Raw genomic sequence first — 26,208 nt, 5'->3', positions numbered from 1 at the left:
CAGTCTCCAGACCTGAACCCAATAGAAAATCTTTGGAGGGAGCTGAAAGTCCGTATTGCCCAGCGACAGCCCCGAAACCTGAAGGATCTGGAGAAGGTCTGTATGGAGGAGTGGGCCAAAATCCCTGCTGCAGTGTGTGCAAACCTGGTCAAGACCTACAGGAAACGTATGATCTCTGTAATTGCAAACAAAGGTTTCTGTACCAAATATTAAGTTCTGCTTTTCTGATGTATCAAATACTTATGTCATGCAATAAAATGCAAAATAATTACTTAAAAATCATACAATGTGATTTTCTGGATTTTTGTTTGATTCCGTCTCTCACAGTTGAAGTGTGCCTATGATAAAAATTAGACCTCTACATGCTTTGTAAGTAGGAAAACCTGTAAAATCGGCAGTGTATCAAATACTTGTTCTCCCCACTGTAATTGCGATATTCAAACAGATCTACAGCAGCTGTTATCAGTTATTTGTTTTTAAATGTTTAAAGATGGATGGAATCAGAACACTCAGTAAACAATGCCAATGTTTGTGCTCACATTAAATATTAATGGTTCTGTATTAATAGGTAATAAAATCCACATTCAAAATGTTCCTTTAGGGTTAAGCTTTATTACATCAGAATCAGACTAACAGAAATAACAGTTAGTTTAATCCACAACTTCTGATTGGTCAATGCTATGGTCGCCACGACTACATAATACCGTCACCGGGGTAACAGAGTGAGGATGATGAGGAGTGACAGAGAGGCTCTGGACTTTCCGATTGGTCGATACTGGTGGCACGTACACATTTGTTCAAATCACACACACACCCTGAGGGAGGGTCATACTGACAGAGAGGCATGGACAAGGTTAACAAAAAGTATTCAATATCCACTTATATGTGTTAGATGGTAGTTCATAAACAGTCTAAAGTAGCATGAAGGGCAAGTTCTAACGATTGAGTTTAAAAAGGTCTCCATTTTTCATCCGGCTTCCTTATTTGTCTTGTCTTTGATTCCATGTTGCTCTTCCCGTTCTCTTCTTCCACCCTAAAAACAAACAAAGGTCAAAATGAAAGTCAGTTATCCTTCACACAATAAAGAAAAATACAACCAATGTCCTGATAAGACAGATAAGACATTGTTCCAGAGAAGACTGATCACACCTCTGTCAACAATGAGAGATGGGGATAATAACTAGAACAACATAAAGCTGGTTAATAACCTCATACTGACATTACAGCCAACTCTAATACAGTCCCAGACAGAAAGACTCAAAAGACCCTGACATCACTGTATTTGACTGAAATACTATCCATTTTAATGATAGAAGCCTTTTTTTTATTAAGTTGTTTTTGAGTCTCTGGCATTTCTACATAATAACCTGTAATTACATGTTGTATCTTCACTGTTATAAGCTGTTTCCTAATGCTATCAAGAGAATACCAAACAGTGGAATGCTAACAGAAAAAGACAGAACAAAAGATACCCAGCTCTGCTCATCTCCTCTTTGGGGCCCCAGGCTTGGGTTCGTCTGGTTTGGGGTCAGCCTCTTGTTTAGGGGCTTCTTTAGGAGCATCAGGTTTGGGAGCATCAGGTTTGGGGGCATCTGGTTTGGGGGCATCTGGTTTGGGGGCATCTGGTTTGGGGGCATCTGGTTTGGGGGCATCTGGTTTGGGGGCGGCCTCTTGTTTAGGCGGTTCATCCCCACACAGTTTCCTTTGGGAGTCAGAGACAGATAGGGCTAAGGTGTACACATGTCCATATACCTGTGGTGTACATGTATACATACAGACAAACATGTATAGAGGTGTTCCATGTTCAGGGGTCTAGTCCCAGGCTCTTACCTGCCCTCTACAGAGTCCTTCTTCACAAAGGCACACACTTTGCTGTACTGCTCCACCTGCTGTTTGAGTGACGTCACCTCTGCTTCCCAGGCAGCCTTCTGCTTCTCAAACTCAGCTACAGGACAAGACAGAGAGGGGGGTTAGAGGCTACAGGACAGAACAGGGAGTTAGAGGCTACAGGACAGAACAGGGAGTTAGAGGCTACAGGACAGAGATAGAACAGGGGGTTAGAGGCTACAAGACAAGACAGAGAGGGGGTTAGAGGCTACATGACAGAACAGGGGGCTAGAGGCTACAGGACAGAGATAGAACAGGGGGTTACAGGTTACAGGACAGAGACAGAACAGGTGGTTAGAGGCTACAGGACAGAGATAGAACAGGGGGTTAGAGGTTACAGGACAGAGATAGAACAGGGGGTTAGAGGTTACAGGACAGAGACAGAACAGGGGGTTAGAGGTTACAGGACAGACAGAACAGGGGGTTAGAGGTTACAGGACAGAGACAGGGGGATACTAAAAGACAGGTTAGTGAATAAAACATATTCAATAAAACCAGTTGCATATACAGAATACTCCTAATACTACTCTTAATCCCAGCGACCTGCAATGAGTTTATTCCACCACAAGATGTCTCTCATCCACCAAAATATTTAGAAGAGAAAACAAGGCTTGCACCTAGAACTGGTCCTGGACCTGTTTAACCCTGTTTTTAAGTTATAGTTCACTGTGAAAGGGAAGGGAAAGTGAACACCTAGTCAGTTGCACAACTGAATGCATTCAACAGACATGTGTATTCTGCATTTAACCCAACCCCTCTGAATCAGAGGTGCGGGGAGCTGCTTTAATCAACGTCTACTTCAACGGCGCCCGGGAGCAGAGAACTATCATACATGTTATCATAGTAGTATAAGGAATAAGGCTTAGATCATTTATGAACAGTGTTGATGTAACCATAGAGTTTCAGGTGTTTAAACACTCACTTTTGGAGTTACTGTTCTCTGCCTCGACGGCCCCCACCTCGTCAGCAGCCTGTTTCTGTGACAGGAGAGAGAGTACACACACACACGATGAGCACAGAACAAATCAATTCACTATATGCCATGCATACATACCGTAGTGTACACTCTAAACCCCAGACATACCCCTTCCTCCTTACCTTTTCTCCCTGGCATGCCTCCAGTTCACTCTTCTTCTTGGCCTCTGCAGCCTGCAGTGGGGGGAGTTCTGACCCCAGAGTATCCACCTGAGCCTTGGTCTTGTCCAGCAGGTTGTGGGCACTGATCACCTCTTGGTGGTACTCTCCCAGTACGTCTCTGGTCACACGCAGTTTAATCATCGCGAACGATTCATGTTTCTGCTCCTTCACCTCTTCTTTCCGCCGCACGTTTATCAGTCCCAGCAGAGCTACGCTAGTCAGCATCGACACCGCCACCAACACACCCTGCGTCTTCATCCTGCCGTGGAGTTTGACCAAGGAACAGTCGTTTTCGCTGGTCCCTGTCGAGCGCTCCACAGAAGTGTTGACGATGTCCTCGCAGATTTACAGCGGAAGTACCGATGGAGTGTGAAAGGACAGGTCGATAATCAGTGTACCTGAGCGGAGTCGCTACTTAAGTTTTTCAGGGGAAACGGAAGTCAGGTTGAAAATACTTTATGCACTATATCCCTGAAAACCTGAAACAGTGCCCCTCTTCTTCTTTTTTCTTTTGGGGAGTGCTCCACCAGAACTCTGCGCACTTAACTTACCTATCGCAAGTAACCATCCCCGTGCCCGTGCCTGTGCCCGCCCACCTGTCACGGTCCATGCTATCTGGTATCCTTGGGACGGCCCTACTCCATTTAAGTTTAAATTTAAAATGGTTAATAAGGGTTAAAGTTAGGTAAGGGTTTTGGTTAGAGTAAGGGTAGGATTTAAGGTTAGGTTTAGGATTGAGGGTAGGGACGTCCCAAAGATCCCGGATAGCACTACCCTACCTGTCACTGCTACGCGGAAGTAAGTGGCTGAATGCAAAATGGTAATCAGTACTCCGGAATTCAAGGGAATATAAACGTAAAAAGGTAACGTGATAATGCTGTATAACACGCGCAACTAGAATTAGGAATTATATCAGAATTTGTTATAACACGCCGAAAGGCTACGGCTACCTTTGATTTAGAATTGAGTTCAAGTAGAAACATTTAGTCATGACAAACCTATAAAACTCTGCCAGTTTGATGTAAGGCCACAATAGCTATGTTTCCATTAAATTGTCCAGTGAACTAGGAATTTACAGGAAAACAAAAAGGAGCGCAAAATCGTTGGTAAAGTCAATACAAAAATCTATCTGGTGTATTACGTTAAAACTAATGATTTATATACACTAGACTAGATGATGCCACAGAGCGCTGTGTTGAAGCCACCCGCGCCTCCATCTTGGAACTCCCCCGCCGTTGTAAACAATATTTTGGGAAATATAGAAATGCATTTATTAATGTCTACATTCGTTTTTGCCACTTTTATTATATTACAGACACCTTAATGGATACTTTAAAATTATATTATGTGAGTGAAACATAAAAAAGTGTGTTGCATTATGGGGATAAAAATTGTCTGACTTGCACCTACATGTCGACTGCATGAACTTTACAAAAATCATGTGATCAAAGGTCATCAAGATTTGACTGCAGTCTACTGCAAGTTTCTGCAGTTGCTCTTCACCAACTTCACCCTGCAGCCATTGCCTGCATTGTGAGAGGCTCTATGGTCAACCAATCATTAGTTTTATTTTTTATTATTTTTTATTATTTTTTTAATTTAACCTTTATTTAACCAGGTAAGCCAGTTGAGAACAAGTTCTCATTTACAACTGCGACCTGGCCAAGATAAAGCAAAGCAGTGCGATAAAAACAACAACACAGAGTTACATATGGGGTAAAACAAAACATAAAGTCAAAAATACAACAGAAAATATATATACGGTGTGTGCAAATGTAGCAAGTTATGGAGGTAAGGCAATAAATAGGCTATAGTGCAAAATAATTACAATTAGTATTAACACTGGAATGATAGATGTGCAAGAGATGATGTGCAAATAGAGATACTGGGGTGCAAATGAGCAAAATAAATAACAATATAGGGATGAGGTAGTTGGGCGGGCTAATTTCAGATGGGCTGTGTACAGGTGCAGTGATCGGTAAGGTGCTCTGACAACTGATGCTTAAAGTTAGTGAGGGAGATAAGTGTCTCCAGCTTCAGAGATTTTTGCAATTTGTTCCAGTCATTGGCAGCAGAGAACTGGAAGGAATGGCGGCCAAAGGAGGTGTTGGCTTTGGGGATGACCAGTGAGATATAACTGCTGGAGCGCATACTACGGGTGGGTGTTGCTATGGTGACCAATGAGCTAAGATAAGGTGGGGATTTGCCTAGAAGTGATTTATAGATGGCCTGGAGCCAGTGGGTTTGGCGACGAATATGTAGTGAGGACCAGCCAACAAGAGCGTACAGGTCACAGTGGTGGGTAGTATATGGGGCTTTGGAGACAAAACGGATGGCACTGTGATAGACTACATCCAATTTGCTGAGTAGAGTGTTGGAGGCTATTTTGTAAATAACATCGCCGAAGTCAAGGATCGGTAGGATAGTCAGTTTTACGAGGGCATGTTTGGCAGCATGAGTGAAGGAGGCTTTGTTGCGAAATAGGAAACCGATTCTAGATTTAACTTTGGATTGGAGATTCTTAATGTGAGTCTGGATGGAGAGTTTACAGTCTAACCAGACACCTAGGTTTTTGTAGTTGTCCACATACTCTAGGTCAGACCCGTCGAGAGTAGTTATTCTAGTCGGGTGGGCGGGTGCCAGCAGCGTTCGATTGAAGAGCATGCATTTAGTTTTACTAGTATTTAAGAGCAGTTGGAGGCTACTGAAGGAGTGTTGTATGGCATTGAAGCTCATTTGGAGGTTTGTTAACACAGTGTCCAATGAAGGGCCAGATGTATACAAAATGGTGTCGTCTGCGTAGAGGTGGATCTGAGAGTCACCAGCAGCAAGAGCGACATCATTGATATACACGGAGAAAAGAGTCGGCCCAAGAATTGAACCCCGTGGCACCCCCATAGAGACTGCCATAGGTCCAGACAACAGGCCCTCCGATTTGACACATTGAACTGTATCTGAGAAGTAGTTGGTGAACCAGGCGAGGCAGTCATTTGAGAAACCAAGGCTATTTAGTCTTCCAATAAGAATGCGGTGGTTGACAGAGTCGAAAGCCTTGGCCAGGTCGAAGAAGACGGCTGCACAGTACTGTCTATTATCGATCGCGGTTATAATATCGTTTAGGACCTTGAGCGTGGCTGAAGTGCACCCATGACCAGCTCGGAAACCGGATTGCATAGCGGCGAAGGTACGGTTGGATTCGAAATGGTCGGTGATCTGTTTGTTAACTTTGCTTTCAAAAACTTTCGAAAGGCAGGGCAGGATGGATATAGGTTTGTAACAGTTTGGATCTAGAGTGTCACCCCCTTTGAAGAGGGGGATGACCGTGGCAGCTTTCCAATCTCTGGGGATCTCAGACGTTACGAAAGAGAGGTTGAACAGGCTAGTAATAGGGGTTGCGACAATTTCGGCGGCTAGTTTTAGAATGAAAGGGTCCAGATTGTCTAGCCCAGATGATTTGTAGGGGTCCAGATTTTGCAGCTCTTTCAGAACATCAGCTGTCTGGATTTGTGTGAAGGAGAAGCGGGGGGGATGGGCAAGTTGCAGCGGAGGGTGCAGAGCTGGTGGCCGGGGTAGTGGTAGCCAGGTGGAAAGCATGGCCAGCCGTAGCAAAATGCTTGTTGAAATTCTCGATTATTGTAGATTTATCGGTGGTGATAGTGTTTCCTAGCCTCAGTGCAGTGGGCAGCTGGGAGGAAGTGCTCTTATTCTCCATGGACTTTACAGTGTCCCAAAACTTTTTTGGAGTTAGTGCTACAGGATGCAAATTTCTCTTTGAAAAAGTTAGCCTTTGCTTTCCTAACTGCTTGTGTATATTGGTTCCTAACTTCCCTGAAAAGTTGCATATCGCGGGGGCTATTTGATGCTAATGCAGTACGCCACAGGATGTTTTTGTGCTGGTCAAGGGCAGTCAAGTCTGAGGAGAACCAGGGGCTATATCTGTTCTTAGTTCTGTATTTTTTGAATGGGGCATGTTTATTTAAGATTGAGAGGAAATTACTTTTAAAGAACAACCAGGCATCCTCTACTGACGGAATGAGATCTATATCCATCCAGGATACCTGGGCCAGGTCAATTAGGAAGGCCTGCTCGCTGAAGTGTTTTAGGGAGCGTTTGACAGTGATGAGGGTGGTCGTTTGACCGCGGACCCGGTCACGGACGCAGGCAATAAGGCAGTGATCGCTGAGATCCTGGTTGAAGACAGCGGAGGTGTATTTAGAGGGTAAGTTAGTCAGGATGATATCTATGAGGGTACCCATGATTACGGATTTAGGGTTGTACCTGGTAGGTTCGTTGATAATTTGTGTGAGATTGAGGGCATCTAGTTTAGATTGTAGGATGGCCGGGGTGTTAAGCATATCCCAATTTAGGTCACCAAGCAGTACGAACTCTGAGGATAAATGGGGGGCAATCAATTCACATATGGTGTCCAGGGCACAGCTGGGGGCTGAGGGGGGTCTGTAGCAAGCGGCAACAGTGAGAGACTTATTTCTGGAAGGGTGTTTTTGTTTGACCCATGGGAACGTGACCAAAGACGTGACTGAAACAGGAACCAACTTTGCTGCAATTCATGTGGATATGTACAAATTAATGTGATATTTGAGGCTCTCTCTCACACCAATTGATTGTGCAATGTACACATATACAGTGCATTCGGAAAGTATTCAGACCCCTTGACTTTGTCCACATTTTGTTATGTTACAGCCTTATTCTAAAATTGATTAAATTATTTATTTCCTTCAATCTACACACAATACCCCACAATGACAAAGCGAAAACAGGTTTTTAGACATTTTTGCAAATGTATTAAAAATAAAAACCAAAATACCTTATTTACATAAGTATTCAGACCCTTTGCTATGAGAATCGAAATTGAGCTCAGGTGCATGGTGTTTCCATTGATCATCCTTGAGATGTTTCTACAACTTGATTTGAGTCTACCTGTGGTAAATTCAATTGATTTTACATGATTTGGAAAGGTACACACCTGTTTATATAAGGTCCCACAGTTGTCAGAGCAAAAACCAAGCCATGAGGTCAAAGGAATTGTCCGTAGAGCTCAGAGACAGGATTGTGTCGAGCCACAGATCTGGGGAAGGGTACCAAAGCATTTATGCAGCATTGAAGGTCCCCAAGAACACAGTTGCCTCCATCATTCTTAAATTGAAGAAGTTTGGAACCACCAAGACTCTTCCTAGAGCTGGCCGCCCGGCCAAACTGAGCAATTGTGGGAGAAGGGCCTTGGTCAGGGAGTTTACCAAGAACCCGATGGTCACTCAGACAGAGCTCCAGAGTTCTTCTGTGGAGATGGGAGAACCTTCCAGAAGGACAACCATCTCTGCAGCACTCCACCAATCAGGCCTTTATGGTAGAGTGGCCAAATGGAAGCCACTCCTCAGTAAAAGCCACATGACAACCAACTTGGAGTTTGCCAAAAGGCACCTAAAGGACTCTCAGACCATGAGAAACAAGATTTTCTAGTCTGATGAAACCAAGATTGAACTCTTTGGCCTGAATGCCAAGCGTCACGTTTGGAGGAAACCTGGCACCATCCCAGGATGAAGCATGGTGGTGGCAGCATGCTGTGGGGATGTTTTTCAGCGGCAGGGACTGGGAGACTAGTCAGGATCAATGGAAAGATGAATGGAGCAAAGAACAGAGAGATCCTTGATGAAAACCTGCTCCAGAGTGCTCAGGACCTCAGACTGGGGCGAAGGTTCACCTTCCAACAGGACAACAACCCTAAGCACACAGCCAAGACAACGCAGGAGTGGCTTCGGGACAAGTCTCTGAATGTCCTTGAGTGGCCCAGTCAGAGCCTGGACTTGAACCTGATCTAATATCTCTGGAGAGACCTGAAAATAGCTGTGCAGCAACGCTCCCCATCCAACCTGACAGAGCTTGAGAAGATCTGCAGAAAAGAATGGGAGAAACTCCCCGAATACAGTTGTGCCAAGCTTGTAGCGTCATACCCAAGAAGACTTGAGGCTGTAATCGCTGCCAAAGGTGCTTCAGCAAAGTACTGAGTAAAGGGTCTGAATACTTATGTATATGTCATATTTCATTATTTTTTTAAAAATACATTTGTAAACATAAAAAAAAGAAAAATATTTTTGCTTTGTCATTATGGGGTATTGTGTGTAGATTGATGAGGGGACAAAATTATTTAATCAATTTTAGAATAGGTTGTAACGTAACAAAATGTGGAAAATGTCAAGGGGTATGAATATTTTCCGAATGCACTGTATATTTTCAGTTTGTGATTGTGGAGACATGTTTATTTTGACATAATAAAGAAAAACTTTTATAAACAATGGGAACACTGCCATGTTGCGCTGAGCCTTGCTGTTGGAAAACCACATCAGTGTCCAACTTTCACCTTTCGCAGATGCACCTCCCTCGATTTCACTACTCGACTTTCGTCTACAGTCGGTTGCTTTCGCCTTACCACTCAAATGATCCCAATGACTTACTGGCCTCTTGGAGACAGGCCCTTTATATCCTAATCAGACAGCACCAAAGTAAACACCAGCCTCTTGGAGACAGGCCCTTTATATCCTAATCAGACAGCACCAAAGGAAACACCAGCCTCTTGGAGACAGGCCCTTTATATCCTAATCAGACAGCACCAAAGGAAACACCAGCCTCTTGGAGACAGGCCCTTTATATCCTAATCAGACAGCACCAAAGGAAACACCAGCCTCTTGGAGACAGGCCCTTTATATCCTAATCAGACAGCACCAAAGGAAACACCAGCCTCTTGGAGACAGGCCCTTTATATCCTAATCAGACAGCACCAAAGTAAACACCAGCCCGTGAGGCTTGTAGCAAGTCAAAACAAAAGGCAGTGACTTTTCCAGCTGCTACAGAATCACACAGTGTTCACAGGATGTCATCAATACAATACGAATAATCAGTGTGTCCTCGGTCCTTGTACATCCAGTATGGCGTCAATCACTATCAACAGAAATGAGAATAATCCATAACATTCAGTATCAAGCTTAGTGACCATCAACCCGCACCTTGAGTGTCACATACACTGGAAATCATGGGTATTACAGAAAGGGAACATACACTACCATTCAAAAGTTTGGACACACCTACTCATTCAAGGGTTTTTCTTTATTTGTACTATTTCTAACATTGTAGAATAATAGTGAAGACATCAAAACTATGAAATAACACATATGGAATCATGTAGTAACCAAACAAGTGTTAAACAAATCAAAATATATTTCATATTTGAGATTCTTCACATAGCCAGCCTTTGCCTTGATGACAGCTTTGCACACTTGGCATTCTCTCAACCAGCTTCATGAGGTAGTCACCTGGAATGCATTTCAACTAACAGGTGTACCTTTATAAAAGTTAATTTGTGGAATTTCTTTCCTTCTTAATGCGTTTGAGCCAATCAGTTGTGTTGTGACAAGGTAGGGGGGTATACAGAAGATAGCTCTATTTGGTAAAAGACCAAGTCCATATTATGGCAAAGACAGCTCAAATAAGCAAAGAGAAACAATAGTCCATCATTACTTTAAGACATGAAGGTCAGTCAATACGGAAAATGTCAAGTGCAGTCGCAAAAACCATCAAGCGCTATGATGAAACTGGCTCTCATGAGGACCGCCACAGGAATGGAAGACCCAGAGTTACCTCTGCTGCAGAGGATAAGTTCATTAGAGTTACCATTCTCAGAAATTGCAGCCCAAATAAATGCTTCACAGAGTTCAAGTCACAGATGCATCTCAACATCAACTGTTCAGAGGGGACTGTGTGAATCAGGCCTTCATGGTCGAATTGCTGCAAAGAAACCACTACTGAAGGACACCAATAACAAGAAGAGACCTGCTTGAGCCAAGAAACACGAGCAATGGATATTAGACCGGTGGAAATTTGTCCTTTGGTCTGGAGTCCAAATTTGAGATTTTTGGTTCCAACCGCATTGTCTTTGTGAGACACGGTGTGGGGGAACGGATAATCTCTGCATGTGTGGTTCGCACCGTAAAGCATGGAGGAGGAGGTGTTATGGTGTGGGGGTGCTTTGCTGGTGACACTGTCTGTGATTTATTTAGAATTCAAAGCACACTTAACCAGCATGGCTACCACAGCATTCTGCAGCGATACGCCATCCCATCTGGTTTGGGCTTAGTGGGACTATAATTTGTTTTTCAACAGGACAATGGCCCAACACACCTCCAGGCTGTGTAAGGGCTATTTTACCAAGAAGGAGAGTGATGGAGTGCTGCATCAGATGACCTGGCTTCCACAATTCCCTGACCTCAACCCAATTGGGATGGTTTGGGATGAGTCGGACCGCAGAGTGAAGGAAAAGCAGCCAACAAGTGCTCAGCATATGTGGGAACTGTCATGACTTCCTCTGAAACTGCCTCCTCTCCTTGTTCGGGCAGGCTTCGGCGTTCGTCGTCACCGGCCTTCTAGCCACTGCTGCTCCTCTTCTCATCTTTCCATTAGTTTTGTCTTGTTTTTTACACACACCTGGTTCATATCCCCTCATCAGTCCCTGTATAAGTATTCCCTCTGCCCCCCATGTCTTTGTGTGTGATTGTTTCCATGTGGAGGTGTCGATAGCTCGGTGGAGCATTATGTACTTGATCGGCGGGATATTCACCCGTGTGTTTTGTTTTCCCCAGTGCACCGATAAGTCGCACTGCAGTTGTTTTACGCATTGCTGCGAACCGCTGTATTGGCCGAATAAACCATTATTCTGTGATTTACGCCTCCTGCGCCTGACTCCGTCCAAATCACCCGCTACAGGAACTCCTTCAAGACTGTTGGAAAAGCATTCCAGGTGAAGCTGGTTGGGAGAATGCCAAGAGTGTGCACAGCTGTCATCAAGGCAAAGGGTGGCTATTTGAAGAATCTCAAATATAAAATATATTTTGATTTGTTTAACACTTTTTTGGTTACTATATGATTCCATATGTGTTATTTCATAGTTTAGATGTCTTCACTATTATTTTACAATGTAGAAAATTGTACAAATAAAGAAAAACCATTGAATGAGTAGGTGTGTCCAAACTTTTGACTGGTACTGTATATTCAGGGGCGGCCTGTTCAATAGGGCGATATGGGCGACGCACTGCCAAACGGGAAAAGGAAGGGATTTTTTTTCTAATCAATTATATCACGGCAACAGTAGTTATCAGTGTTGTAATCTATACGTCTGATCTGCCACAGTGCCACACTGCCACTAAATGTCGAATCAGGCTAAAGTCGTGCTTCAAATGGCTCCCCCCCCTTTTGGGGCGATTTCAGTCAGGTTGAAAATCGCCCAGAAGTCTGTCATAGACTCCCATGTAAAATCTATTTTTTCAAATTTCAGAGCCTTCAATACAATCTCAATGGGTGTCTGTGGGCTTGCACTTACGCGCTTTCGTCATACGTTACGTAACCATGAACGTAACTGAGAAAAGAGCGGATTGTTTGAAAGAAGTTCCTTTTTGTCGGCGAACAAATGAAGATAAATTGGCAACGAAACAATTAGGACCTCCCAGACCAAATTTAATAATTCAACAGGTTTCTACTAAAGGCGGAAAGTCCTACACCCGAGGATTTTCCAAAAATTGGTACGAACGAAAAAAGACATTGCCACTCACTCAACTGGATGAGGGATACAGGCTAGCTGTCCGCCGCCACAACGATGAGGTTAGTGTTGATAATCACAAGTTTACTGGAGAACTGAGACCAAGTAGAGACTTTGGACAGGGTGGATATGGTATAATAAAGGCAGTTTATTCAGAGGTAAAGATATCTGGAATCGCGTTCACGGACCCGTTCGTCAAACTCTTAGGGAGCTATAAATTAAGCCCCATTACTTACCATATCAGATAAGAGAAATTGCTGCAGCTACATATATTTTACATCCTGGCCCTACATAGTTCACTATTTGCATCACTTACCAAAATATTACATGTGGTCATATATGCTTGGAAAGTGGAGATGCCATAGAATGTCAAAAAAGTAAACATTGCTGGAGACACATTGCCGTTTTGGAGAAGACATCGCGTTTGCTAGCGAAGAGATTTGTTGTGGCAAATGAACTTGGGCTGGGAATTGCCAGGAACCTCACGATAAGATATATGCATCAGCATTGCGAGTCTCATGATTCTATACTGTGATTTTATTGCGCACCATATGTCTGTTGCAGAGGGATCAGAAAGCCATGAGAACGAAGTTTTGATCAGTCATGGAAATAAAAGTGCTGAAAACAAATTGGCTCCCAATGTGAAAAGATTGAGAACAAGCTATGAAGGAACAATAATGGTGTTTTGGTGCAGGTACAGCCAACTAGCGCTAAAATATTGCGATATTGTCAATACAGTATATCGTAAAGTATCACTATGTAACTCGATTTCTTTCACCCCAATCCCTCAAATTAACGGTAAATAACTGAATTGTTTGCCCCACATTTAGCTAAGATGATTAGCTAGCCAGCTAAAATGTTTTATTTAGTTAGCAGTCGCATCTACAATAGTTTACTGTCAATAACATGTCTCCAAAAATGACGTGGTGTCTCCAATTGTGTTGACATTTTACAATTGCGATGCGCATCCATGAGTATCCACTTTCTGTAGCTCAGCTGGTAGAGCATGGTGCTTGTAACGCCAAGGTAGTGGGTTCGATCCCCGGGACCACCCATACACAAAAATGTATGCACGCATGACTGTAAGTCGCTTTGGATAAAAGCGTCTGCTAAATGGCATATTATTATTATAATTATAATTATTATCTGAAGAGAGCCCCGAAACATTGTGTGCAGACATTTTATGCAATAAATGAAGTAGGTTGAATCTAGTAGTTCTGATCTTCTGATTGGTCCTGATGAGTTGGGCGAGGTCCCCTCCAGGCTACTGTCACTGTTGCATTGGCTCTGAGTCGGGTTCTCTGTCTTCAAATGTTCAGCCTAAGAGAGGGGATTTTTGTGTGTGTGTGTGTGTGTGTGTGTTTAACAGTGATGATGTGTGTGTGTGTGTGTGTGTGTGTGTTTAACAGTGATGATGTGTGTGTGTGTGTGTGTTTGTGTGTGTGTGTGTCCTCAGAGCAAGAACTCGTGAGTTGGAAGAACTGAGAGGCCTATGGCGTGGGTGTTGTCCTTGGCCACCTGCTGACAAGGCTGACAAGATAGGACCCTTTTGTCCATTGTTATTGGATAGGAACAGAACTTATAACCAGCTCCTGACCTAAATAGATCTTAGCACAACATTTTACTCAACATATCATATTCCATATTCACTATAACAAATATATTTACTACGACATTAGCAAGAACCGCCACATCCTCAGCCGGCTAATCCAGTGTGTGAAGTTTTGCGGAGTGTTTGAGTTAGCTTTGCGAGGCAAAGATGAAACTGAGGGCTCCACCAACCCTGGTAAGCCAACACTTTTGAGATCAGTCAATAAATGCTTCTGGTATTGACTTATATGCTGCCCCTGTCTTCATGTTGTTGCTGGACATATCTTTTTTAAAATGTGTGTAGGTCACCTAAAACATCAGAAAAATCACTCTAAACTGAATATGAACTTCAGTGATCTTAAATCTCCCCATTGCACACACTGTATCCTAAATAATGACTTACTACATGGAACAATTTCATAATATCTGGTTGTCTGTGTACCCTCTAAGAGGAAGAGGGAGGAGAAATTAAATGCAAATGAAAGAGATAGATAAAAGTTACTGCAAAGAGAGAGGATATATGTTAGTAATAAAACGTGACCATGCCTCTGAAACAAAAGGTGAGAGAGCAAGAGAGGAAGGGAGGGAGAGTGAGAAGGGTGGGGAGGGAGATAGAAGTGGTGGGAGTGCAGTAGTTAAACAAGGAAGTAGATTTTGCTTTGTCTACCAAACATTCCACCTAGCGGGACGAACCGGTTACACGTGGACAAATTGCCATCAGCAACCAGAGGGAGGGAGTATGAACACACACTCTCCAACACACACAGGCTGACTACGGGGATGGTTTAGGAGTGACAGAAAAAGACAGCAGCCAAGAAAGATACACTGCACCTGACTTGAGCCTCATCTCTCTCTCCCTCTCTCTTTCTCTGCCTCCTTCACTCTCTCTGTCCTGTCCCAGCAGTATGCGGGCTGTGTCTACGCTAGTGTTCCTGGCCGTGGGTGTGATGGTGGTGTTGATGTACCAGGCGGTCCACCAGGAGATTACTCTGCGGGGTCTTAAAGCCCGCGCTCTGGAGAGCTCCTCTCAGGTCAAGCAGAAGGAGAATGACATCGTCCAGGTCAAGATGAAAATCCAGAAGCTTAATGATGAGCTGAAGCCCATCAACACCAAGAGAGACGAGTTGACTAAGAAGAAGGAGCAGTCTGCTAAAGCCGCAGGTGAGGCGGACAAGAGCCTAAAGACCTGTCATACAGAGAAGGTAGGCCAATGGAATGCGCAGGTGCACAACCCCCCCCCACACACACACACACACACATGCTATGCAAACAGACACCTTCTACATAGAGAAGGTACAGTATTGTTTATCCTCGTTTTATGATCTATAATAATCCATTAACAGAATGCCTGTGCCAAGTCTCACCAGAGACACAGAACCATAGAATTAGGAATTAGAACACTGAAAAAAAGGCAGCACTAAAACAATCTTCCTATCCATTGTGAAACCGTTGGCAACGGACTGGCTTGTGATATGTGTCAAGGCGTGCTGAAGGTGGGTGTGGTGTAGGAATCATGCGCAGGACACAGAGGCTCAGTCCAAAGGCTTTAGTGCAATAAATATATATCCAACCGAAGCAAAATAAGCCCGAAGGCAAAATGCACGACGCACACAGGCGACAAAACGAATGACGCACAAACATGTGCAAACAACCCTCTCAAACACTGGAGGGAAAATGTAGCTCCAAAACACGAAACAGTAGTACAACATCCAGACAAAACCAATCGAACATGAAACATAGATCGGTGGCAGCTAGTACTCCGGGGACGACGACCGCCGAAGCCTGCCCGAACCAGGAGGAGGAGCAGCCTCGGCTGAAACCGTGACAGTACCCCCCCCCTTGACGCGCGGCTCCAGCCGTGCGCCGACCCCGGCCTCGGGGACGACCAGGGGGACGCGGAGCAGGGCGCGCGGGATGGTCCCGGTGGAACTCCGACAGGAGAGATGGGTCTAGGATGTCCCTCCGCGGCACCCAGCACCGCTCCTCCGGGCCGTACCCCTCCCACTCCACGAGATACTGAAGACCCCCCATCCGGCGTCTAGAGTCCAAAATGGACCGAACGGTGTACGCCGGAGCCCCCTCGATGTCCAGTGGGGGCGGAGGAGTCTCCCCTATCTCATTGTCCTGGAGTGGACCAGCTACCACCGGCCTGAGAAGAGACACATGGAACGAGGGGTTAATATTCCTATACTCAACAGGTAGATGTAATCTATAACATACCTCGTTCAATCTTCTCAGGACTTTAAAGGGCCCCACAAACCGCCGACCCCAGCTTCCGGCAGGGCAGGCGGAGGGGTAGGTTTCTGGTAGAGAGCCAGACTCGATCTCCGGGTGCGTACACCGGCCCCTCACTGCGGTGGAGATCGGCGCTCGCCTTGTGACGAAGGACGGCCCGCTGCAGGTGGACGTGGGCAGCGTTCCACGTCTCTTCCGAGCGCCTCATCCAATCATCCACCGCAGGGGCCTCGATCTGGCTCTGCTGCCAAGGTGCCAGAACCGGCTGGTACCCTAACACACATTGGAAGGGGGTTAGGTTAGTAGAGGAGTGGCGGAGAGAGTTCTGGGCCATCTCGGCCCAGGGAATGTACCGTGCCCACTCCTCCGGCCGGTCCTGGCAATACGACCTCAGAAACCTACCCACATCCTGGTTGACACGTTCTACCTGCCCGTTACTCTCCGGGTGGTACCCTGAGGTAAGGCTAACCGAGACCCCCAAACGCTCCATGAACGCTCTCCAAACACGAGAGGTAAACTGGGGACCTCGATCAGACACTATATCCTCGGGTACCCCGTAATGCCGGAAGACATGGGTAAATAGGGCCTCAGCGGTCTGTAGGGCAGTAGGAAGACCCGCCATAGGGAGAAGACGACAGGCCTTAGAGAACCGGTCCACAACGACCAGGATGGTGGTATTCCCCTGAGAGAGGGGAAGGTCTGTCACAAAATCCACCGAGAGGTGGGACCATGGTCGTTGTGGAACGGGCAGGGGTTGTAACTTACCCCTGGGCAGATGTCGGGGCGCCTTACACTGGGCACACACCGAGCAGGAGGAGACATAAACCCTCACATCCCTAGCCAAAGTGGGCCACCAGTATTTAGTGCTGAGGCAATGCACCGTCCGGCCGATACCCGGATGTCCAGAGGAGGGTGACGTGTGAGCCCAGTAAATGAGTCGATCCCGAATCTCGCGCGGAACGTACTTCCGACCCTCAGGACACTGTGGAGGGCTGGGGTCGGTGCACGCAACGCCGCTCGATTTCGGCATCGACCTCCCACACCACCGGTGCCACTAGGCAAGACTCCGGTAGTATGGGAGTGGGCTCAACGGACCTCTCCTCCGTGTCATACCGCCGGGACAGCGCATCTGCCTTACCATTCTGGGACCCAGGGATGTACGTGATTTTAAATACGAACCTGGTGAGAAACATACTCCATCGAGCCTGGCGAGGGTTCAGTCTCCTCGCTGCCCGGATGTACTCCAGGTTCCGATGGTCAGTCAAAATGAGGAAAGGGTGTTGAGCCCCCTCAAGCCAATGCCTCCACACCTTAAGGGCTTGAACTACAGCTAACAGCTCCCTGTCCCCAACGTCATAGTTACGCTCCGCCGGGCTGAGCTTCTTACTGTAAAAAAGCACAGGGGGGAGTTTAGGTGGCGTGCCGGACCGTTGAGAGAGAACGGCCCCTATACCAGCCTCAGACGCGTCTACCTCGACCTGAAAGGGTAATGCGGGATCCGGATGCGCTAGCACCGAGCCGACGTAAACAGGTCCTTCAGTCTCCTAAAGGCCCTGTCAGCATCGGCTGACCACTGCAGGCGCACCGGACCCCCCCTTCAGAAGGGACGTGATGGGAGCTGCCACCTGTCCAAAACCCCGGATAAACCTCCGGTAGTAATTCGCAAAGCCCAAAAACTGCTGCACCTCTTTTACAGTAGTTGGGGTTTGCCAATTACGCACAGCGGACACACGATCCACCTCCATTCTCACCCCCTGACGCGGACAACCGATAACCCAAAAAGGAGACCGACTCCTGGAAAAACAGACATTTCTCTGCCTTGACATATAGGTCGTGCTCCAACAGCCTCCTCAATACACGCCGCACCAGGGTTATATGCTCGGCTCGGGTAGACGAGTACACCAGAATGTCATCAATGTATACGACCACCCCTTGTCCCTGCATATCCCGGAAAATGTTATCTACGAAGGATTGGAAGACTGATGGAGCATTCATCAACCCATATGGCATGACGAGATATTCGAAATGACCAGACGTGGTACTAAACGCTGTCTTCCATTCGTCACCCTCCCTAATGCGCACCAAGTTATACGCGCTCCTGAGATCCAGTTTTGTGAAAAACCGCGCTCCATGCAATGACTCCGTCATGGTCGCAATCAGAGGGAGTGGATAACTGTATTTCACAGTAATCTGATTGAGACCACGGTAATCAATGCACGGGCGCAACCCTCCATCTCTCTTTTTCACAAAAAGAAGCTCGAGGAGGCGGGAGAAGTGGAGGGCCGAATGTATCCCTGTCTCAAAGATTCGGCTATATAAGTCTCCATAGCTTTCCTCTCCTCTTGAGACAAAGGATACACATGGCTCCGTGGGAGCGCTGCTCCTGCCTGGAGATCAATCGCACAATCCCCCTGTCTATGAGGAGGCAACTGCGTCGCCCTAGTTTTACTAAACACGAGTGCTAAATCCCCATATTCAGGCGGAATGTGCAGTGCGGGCACTTGGTTTGGACTTTCCACCGAAGTCGCCCCCCACGGAAACACCCAGACATCGCCCCTCGCACTGAGCAGACCACCCATCGAGAGCCCTCTGTTGCCACGAAATAGCAGGGTTATGGGTGCTTAACCAGGGAATCCCCAGCACCACTGGGTACGCAGGAGAGTCGATCAGATACAACTGTATAGTCTCCTCATGACCCCCCTGCGCACACATCCGAAGTGGCGCTGTGATCTCCCTGATCAACCCCGACCCCAACGGACGGCTGTCTAAGGCATGAACGGGAAAAGGTTGGTCAACAGGTAGGAGAGGGATCCCTAACTCAAAACAAAACTTACGATCAACAAAATTCCCAGCTGCGCCTGAATCTACTAGCGCCTTATGCTGGGAATGAGGTGCAACCTGTGGAAAACAAACATGTATACAAAAGTGTGCAACAGAAAGCTCTGGGTAAGTGGGACGTCTACTCACCTGGGAGGCCCCCCCAGTGCGTGACCTGTTGTCGTTACTCCCGGAGAACCCTCCCCAGCACCTGGCCGTAGTGTGCCCTCCACGACCGCACTTGGTGCAGGAGACAGGCCCCCTCGGGCTCTTCCTACTCCGTTCTCTAGCGCCGGCACCCCCGAGCTCCATAGGGCTCGGCTCGGAGGTGCCGGAGGGCGGAATGGACGGACTCCCCTCGGGACGTCCACGGGTGGCCAGCAGGGTGTCCAAACGGATGGACATATCGACCAACTGGTCGAAGGTAAGATGGGTATCCCTGCAGGCCAACTCACGTTGAACGTCCTCTCGTAGGCTACATCGAAAATGGTCGATGAGAGCCCGTTCATTCCACCCTGCATCCGCCGCTAGAGTCCGGTACTCTAGAGCGAACACCTGAGCGCTCCTCCTCCCCTGTCTCAAATGGACCAGACGCTCCCCCGCCGCTTTGCCCTCAGGTGGATGGTCGAACACAGCCTTGAAGCGGCGGGAGAACTCGGCGTAGGTAATGGTGTTGGCGTCCATCTTCCTCCACTCGGCGTTAGCCCACTCCAACGCCTTGCCCGTGAGACAGGAGATGAGGGCGGAAACGCTCTCGTATCCCGAGGGCACCGGGTGTACAGTGGCCAGGTAGAGCTCTACCTGCAGGAGGAACCCCTGACACCCGGCAGCTGTTCCGTCATACGCCCTCGGGAGCGAGAGCCGAATCCCCCTGGGTTCCGAACCTGGGACTGGTGGACCGACCGATGGGATGGACAGGGTAGGTGGAGGTGTAGGTACACTGCTGGCCTCCCATCGGTGCATGATGTTGATTACCTCCTGTAGAGCGGTCTCCAGGTGTCGGATCTGGTCCTCTTGCCCACGGAGATGCTCCTCGAGCGACACAGGCGTCACTGCCGATCCTGCTGATTCCATTATAATGGTGTGTGATTCTGTCAAGGCGTGCTGAAGGTGGGTGTGGTGTAGGAATCATGCGCAGGACACAGAGGCTCAGTCCAAAGGCTTTAGTGCAATAAATATATATCCAACCGAAGCAAAATAAGCCCGAAGGCAAAATGCACGACGCACACAGGCGACAAAACGAATGACGCACAAACATGTGCAAACAACCCTCTCAAACACTGGAGGGAAAATGTAGCTCCAAAACACGAAACAGTAGTACAACATCCAGACAAAACCAATCGAACATAGATCGGTGGCAGCTAGTACTCCGGGGACGACGACCGCCGAAGCCTGCCCGAACCAGGAGGAGGAGCAGCCTCGGCCGAAACCGTGACAATATGTTTATAGGTCAAATTCACTGACAGTGGGAGTGTTGGATATGATGATCATCAGTTTAGTTATTTTCCGTTGATTCATTAGCCCTACTAATGTAAGGGCCCTGTATTCACTGATCACCGTCAGGTGAGGTGTGTTAATGTTTGTGTTTCATACTAGAGGGGATTAAATTGAGATTTTGTGTCACTGATCTACACACAATACCACAAAATATGAAAGTGGTATTTTGAAATTGTAAAAAAATTATGAAAAATGAAAAGCTGAAATGTCTTGAGTCAATAAGTATTCAGCCCCTTTGTTATGGCAAGCCCAAATAAGTTGAAGAGTAAACATCTGCTTCTACTAAGCTGAGTAAACATCTGCTTCTACTAAGCTAACATATGGAATTGTTTTAAGATGGTCATACTATTGATCATTTAGCTATTTTATTTGGAATCTTTCTACCTTAAGGTATATAAAGAAATATATAGCACATATAAACGCATTGAATAACACATTCATAAATGGCAAAACAGACAGTCCAAAAATGTATAATAAGGAATATTGTTTTGACGTGTCTGTCCTATATCTAGGAGATATACAGGTGCAGCTCAATAAATTAGAATATTGTGGAAAAGTTAAGTAATTTCAATAATTCAATTGACAAAGTGAAACTCATATATATCGTGGATTAATTACACAAAAAGTGAAATAGTTCAAACCTTTATTTGTTTTAATCTTGATGATTACGGCTTACAGCTCATGAAAACCCCAAATTCAGTATCTCAGAAAATTAGAATATTGTGAAAAAGTTGTAGACTCAAGGTGTCACACTCTAATCAGCTAACTAACTCAAAACACCTGCAAAGGTTTCCTGAGCCTTTGAATGGTCTCTCAGTCCAGTTCAGTAGGCTTCACAATCATGGGGAAGACTGCTGACTTGACAGTTGTGCAGAAGACAGTCATCAACACCCTCCACAAGGAGGGAAAGCCTCAAAAGATCATTGCTAAAGAAGCTGGCTGTTCACAGAGTGCTGTATCCAAACATATTCATGGAAAGTCGAGTGGAAGGAAGAAGTGTGGTAGGAATAGGTGCACAAGCAACACGGATAACCGGAGCCTTGAGAGGATTGTCAAGCAAAGGCCATTCAAAAATGGGGGGGAGCTTCACAAGGAGTGGACTGAGGCAGGAGTCAGTGCATCAAGAGCCACCACGCACAGACGTATCCAGGAAATGGGCTACAACTGTTGCATTCCTCGTGTCAAGCCACTCCTGAACCAGAGGCAACGTCAGAAGCGTCTTACCTGGGCTAAGGAGAAAAATAACAGGTCTGTCGCTCAGTGGTCCAAAGTCCTCTTTTCAGATGAAAGTAATTTAGCATTTCATTTGGCAATCAAGGTCCCAGAGTCTGGAGGAAGAGTGGAGAGGCACAGAATCCAAGTTGCTTGAAGTCCAGTGTGAAGTTTCCACAGTCAGTGATGATTTGGGGAGCAATGTCATCTTCTGGTGTTGGTCCACTGTGTTTCATCAAGTCCAAAGTCAACTCAGCCGTCTACCAGGAAATTTTAGAGCACTTCATGCTTCCTTCTGCTGACAAGCTTTATGGAGATGCTGATTTAATTTTCCAGCAGGACTTGGCACCTGCCCACACTGCCAAAGGTACCAATACCTGGTTCAATGACCATGGAATTACTGTGCTTGATTGGCCAGCAAACTCGCCTGATCTGAACCCCATAGAGAATTTATGGGATATTGTCAGACGAGCTGAAGGCCGCTATCAAAGCAACCTGGGCTTCCATAACACCTCAGCAGTGCCACAGGCTGATCGACTCCATGCCACGCCACATAGATGCAGTGATTCATGCAAAAGGAGCCCCAACCAAGTACTGACTGCATGTACAAGAACATACTTTTCAGAAGGCCGACATGTCTGTATTAAATTTCATTTTTTCACTGGTCTTATGTCATATTCTAATTTTCTGAGATACTAAATTTGGGGTTTTCATGAGCTGTAAACTGTAATCATCAAGATTAAAACAAATACAGGCTTAAACTATTTCACTTTTTGTGTAATTAATCCACGATATATATGAGTTTCACTTTTTGTGTAATTAATCCACGATATATATGACTTTCACTTTGTCAATTTAATTATTGAAATTACTTATCTTTTCCACAATATTCTAATTTATTGAGCTGCACCTGTAAGAAAGCTCAGGAAATATACTTTTTGGGGGCACAAAACTACCTCCATACTTCCATTCATTTTTTAAACCGGTACCAGGTTACATTCAGATGAGCCCTGTGACTCTGTGTGCAACAAGTGTTTAACATGATTACCCCACATAATGATTACCCCATCTAAGTACCCCACACATACAATTATCTGTAAGGTCCCTCAGTCCAGCAGTGATTTTCAAGCACAGATTCAAGCACAAAGACCAGGGAGGTTTTCCAATGCCTTGCAAAGAAGGACACCTATTGGTAGGACACCTTTGAGCATGGTGAAGTTATTAATTACATTTTGGATGGTGTATCAATACACCCAGTCACCACAAAGATACAGGCGTCCTCAGTGGCTGTAGAGGAAGGAAACCACTCTGGGATTTCACCATGAGGCCAATTTGTGATTTTAAAACAGTTAGAGTTTATTGGCTGTGATAGGAGAAAACTGAGGATGGATCAACAACATTGGAGTTACTCCACAATACAAACCTAATTGACAGAGTGAGAAGAACGAAGCCTGTACAGAATACAATTCCATAAAAATATTCCAAAACATGAATCCTGTTTGCAATAAGGCACTTTAGTAATACTGCAATGAATGTGGCAAAGAAATTCACTTTTTGTCCTGAATACAAAGCGTTATGTTTGGGGAAAATCCAACACAACACATCACCACACATCGCCACTCTTCATATTTTCAAGCATGTTGGTGGCTGCATCATGTTATGGGTATGCTTGTCATCGGCAAGGACTGGGGAGTTTTTTAGGATTAAAAGAAACAGAATAGAGCTAAGCACAGGCAAAATCATAGAGGAAAACCTGGTTCAGTCTGCTTTACAACAGAGACAAATTCACCTTTCAGCAGGACAATAACCTAAAATACAAGGACAAATATTCACTGGAGTTGCTTACCAAGACGCCATTGAATGTTCCTGAGTGACCTAGTTACAGTTTTGACTTATATCATCTTGAAAATCTATAGCAAGACATTAAAATGGCTGTCTAGCAATGATCAACCAAGTTGAAAGAGCTTGAAGAATGTTTTAAAGAATAATGGGCAAATACTGTACAATCAGGTATGCAAAGCTGTGTGCTCACAGCTGTAATCGCTGCCGAAGGTGATTCTAACATGTATTGGCTCAGGGGGTTGAATACATACAGTATCTAATGAAGATAATTATATAAATGTTTTATTTTCCATTATATAGTTTTTTTAATGTTATGATTTTTGTGTAGATCATTTTCAAAAAATTACAATTAAACCTATTTGAATCCCACTTTGTATCACAACAAAATGTGGAAAAAGTCAAGGGGTGTGAATACTTTCTGAAAGTACTGTATGTTTTGTGTTGAGTGGTATTTGAGAGGTATTCTGCCAGGTATTCTTTTAGCAGTGATCAGTCAGGAATTTCATTTAACTTAGTCACAAAAAGTATTAGTCACACTTTAAACAAAGTACATATTATGAAGGAATCATTGTATGCCTTATGTAGCCCTTAATAAGGCCTAGATAAGGCCTACAATACTTCAAATACCGGTCCTCATCTTCCTCAAATACCGGTCCTCATCTTCCTCAAATACCGGTACTCATCTTCCTCAAATACCGGTCCTCATCTTCCTCATCTCCCCTATTTTTCCTCCTCAGGCCGATGCTGAGAAAAAGAAGAATGACGCGTCGGCGGCCCTTCAGAAAGTTAAAGGTACGATGTCTATTTTACTGCAGTGATGGGTACCTTCAGCTCAGAGGGAATACATCATGCATCATTCTAAATGTTCCCCTTACTCTCTCTCCTCCCTCTCACCTCTCTCTCACTACCCTTTCCTCCTTATCTACCCATTTCCTTCTGTCTTTTTTTCTACCCTCCCCCTTTCCACCCCTTTCTCCTTATCCCTCCCTCCCCCTTTTCCCTCTCCCGCCCCCTCCCTCTAGATGATCAGGAAGCAGAGAAGAAGACAGCTCAGGAGGAGATCCAGGCATTGAAACAGCAGATTCTGGACCGGGACAAGGCACTGTGTGCGTTTGTGGACCAGACCAATGAGGAAGGACGGTAAGAGCAGTTACACACCCAGGCATTCAGGCACACTCACACACACCCAGTAACACAGTCTTGTGGTCACCATTATCAAACACTTCTATGGTCACGGTGTACTGTGTGTCATGTAGTTCTGTGGTTACTGGGTGCTCACATGCCATTGATAACTAGTGGTTGTTGTTGTTTTCTTTGTTGTTTTGCAGGAAGCTGTGTGGAATCACTGAGGCCCCAAAATGAAGACAACTTGCACTACACTATCTCCCTCCCTCCCTCATGCTTGCCGTGATGCACACACACCCATGCACATCATCGTTGTGCAGCTCATAACCTTTATCACCTACAACCACCTTCACTTACTGTACCTCTCAATACTCAGGAAAATAAAAACCAAGAAAGATTTGGAAAACCCAGTCTGAATGTCATGTCTTCATTACATACACTGTTAGTTTATGTATGCAGGTAAGGAAGGGAGACATTACATTTTTTAATGAGTGATTTTCATCCTATGGTACAGTACATGAATGGTTATTGTAGGAATGACTGAAAGAGGTTAGGGCTAATTCTCTCTGAGATGGAGCAAGGTGTATCTCTGAGGTGACTTCTGAGTGTTGCAAAGGTTCTAAAGAAGAGTTCTAAAGAAGCGTGCAGGTGCATGCCCATCTGGTTCAATTGTCCATTCAATATTAACAGTGCATAGATGTACAGTGAGGGAAAAAAGTATTTGATCCCCTGCTGATTTTGTACGTTTGCCCACTGACAAAGACATGATCAGTCTATAATTTTAATGGTAGGTTTATTTGAACAGTGAGAGACAGAATAACAACAACAAAATCCAGAAAAACACATGTCAAAAATGTTATGAATTGATTTGTATTTTAATGAGGGAAATAAATATTTGACCCCTCTGCAAAACATGACTTAGTACTTGGTGGCAAAACCCTTGATGGCAATCACAGAGGTCAGATGTTTCTTGTAGTTGGCCACCAGGTTTGCACATACAGTGGGGAAAAAAAGTATTTAGTCAGCCACCAATTGTGCAAGTTCTCCCACTTAAAAAGATGAGAGAGGCCTGTAATTTTCATCATAGGTACACGTCAACTATGACAGACAAATTGAGAAAAAAAAATCCAGAAAATCACATTGTAGGATTTTTAATGAATTTATTTGCAAATTATGGTGGAAAATAAGTATTTGGTCACCTACAAACAAGCAAGATTTCTGGCTCTCACAGACCTGTAACTTCTTCTTTAAGAGGCTCCTCTGTC

General features: G+C 45.3%; 2 protein-coding genes across 3 annotated transcripts; one reads left to right on the top strand and one right to left on the bottom strand.

The window, feature by feature from the left end:
* Window positions 1-592: 592 nt before the first annotated feature.
* Window positions 593-3,559, bottom strand: LOC121542690 (pollen-specific leucine-rich repeat extensin-like protein 1). Its single transcript, XM_041852179.2, has 5 exons — window positions 2,986-3,559; window positions 2,810-2,864; window positions 1,831-1,945; window positions 1,473-1,702; window positions 593-1,033 (listed from the first exon to the last, which is right to left on the bottom strand). The coding sequence occupies exons 1-4, from the start codon at window positions 3,280-3,282 to the stop codon at window positions 1,483-1,485; spliced, it is 687 nt and encodes a 228-aa protein (XP_041708113.2). The 5' UTR covers window positions 3,283-3,559; the 3' UTR covers window positions 593-1,033; window positions 1,473-1,482.
* A 232-nt stretch (window positions 3,560-3,791) lies between these two features.
* LOC121542691 (restin homolog) lies at window positions 3,792-25,353 on the top strand. Of its 2 annotated transcripts, none has more exons than XM_041852181.1 (5): window positions 3,792-3,887; window positions 15,120-15,417; window positions 24,556-24,610; window positions 24,841-24,958; window positions 25,147-25,353. In XM_041852181.1, the coding sequence occupies exons 1-5, from the start codon at window positions 3,835-3,837 to the stop codon at window positions 25,178-25,180; spliced, it is 558 nt and encodes a 185-aa protein (XP_041708115.1). In that variant the 5' UTR covers window positions 3,792-3,834; the 3' UTR covers window positions 25,181-25,353. The 2 variants fall into 2 exon arrangements, with proteins under 2 accessions (XP_041708115.1, XP_041708114.1); XM_041852180.1 differs by having other exon boundaries at window positions 3,805-3,887; window positions 15,117-15,417.
* The last annotated feature ends 855 nt before the right edge of the window (window positions 25,354-26,208 follow it).

Source organism: Coregonus clupeaformis, chromosome 28, assembly GCF_020615455.1.
Source record: "Coregonus clupeaformis isolate EN_2021a chromosome 28, ASM2061545v1, whole genome shotgun sequence".
Taxonomy (NCBI): domain Eukaryota; kingdom Metazoa; phylum Chordata; class Actinopteri; order Salmoniformes; family Salmonidae; genus Coregonus; species Coregonus clupeaformis.
The sequence above is the reverse complement of the archived record's forward strand: the minus strand, read 5'-3'. Positions and strand labels throughout refer to the sequence as shown.

What these genes read in the sequence shown, in the direction of transcription:
- LOC121542690 (XM_041852179.2), bottom strand. Translation starts at nt 3,282, where the DNA reads ATGAAGACGCAGGGTGTGTTGGTGGCGGTGTCGATGCTGACTAGCGTA. An exon ending in AGGCATGCCAGGGAGAAAAG is followed by an intron (nt 2,865 to 2,985) that starts GTAAGGAGGAAG and finishes CTCCTGTCACAG; the next exon opens with AAACAGGCTGCTGACGAGGT. An exon ending in AGAGAACAGTAACTCCAAAA is followed by an intron (nt 1,946 to 2,809) that starts GTGAGTGTTTAA and finishes CTTGTCCTGTAG; the next exon opens with CTGAGTTTGAGAAGCAGAAG.
- LOC121542691 (XM_041852180.1), top strand. Translation starts at nt 3,835, where the DNA reads ATGCAAAATGGTAATCAGTACTCCGGAATTCAAGGGAATATAAACGTA. An exon ending in AGACCTGTCATACAGAGAAG is followed by an intron (nt 15,418 to 24,555) that starts GTAGGCCAATGG and finishes TTTCCTCCTCAG; the next exon opens with GCCGATGCTGAGAAAAAGAA. An exon ending in CAGACCAATGAGGAAGGACG is followed by an intron (nt 24,959 to 25,146) that starts GTAAGAGCAGTT and finishes GTTGTTTTGCAG; the next exon opens with GAAGCTGTGTGGAATCACTG.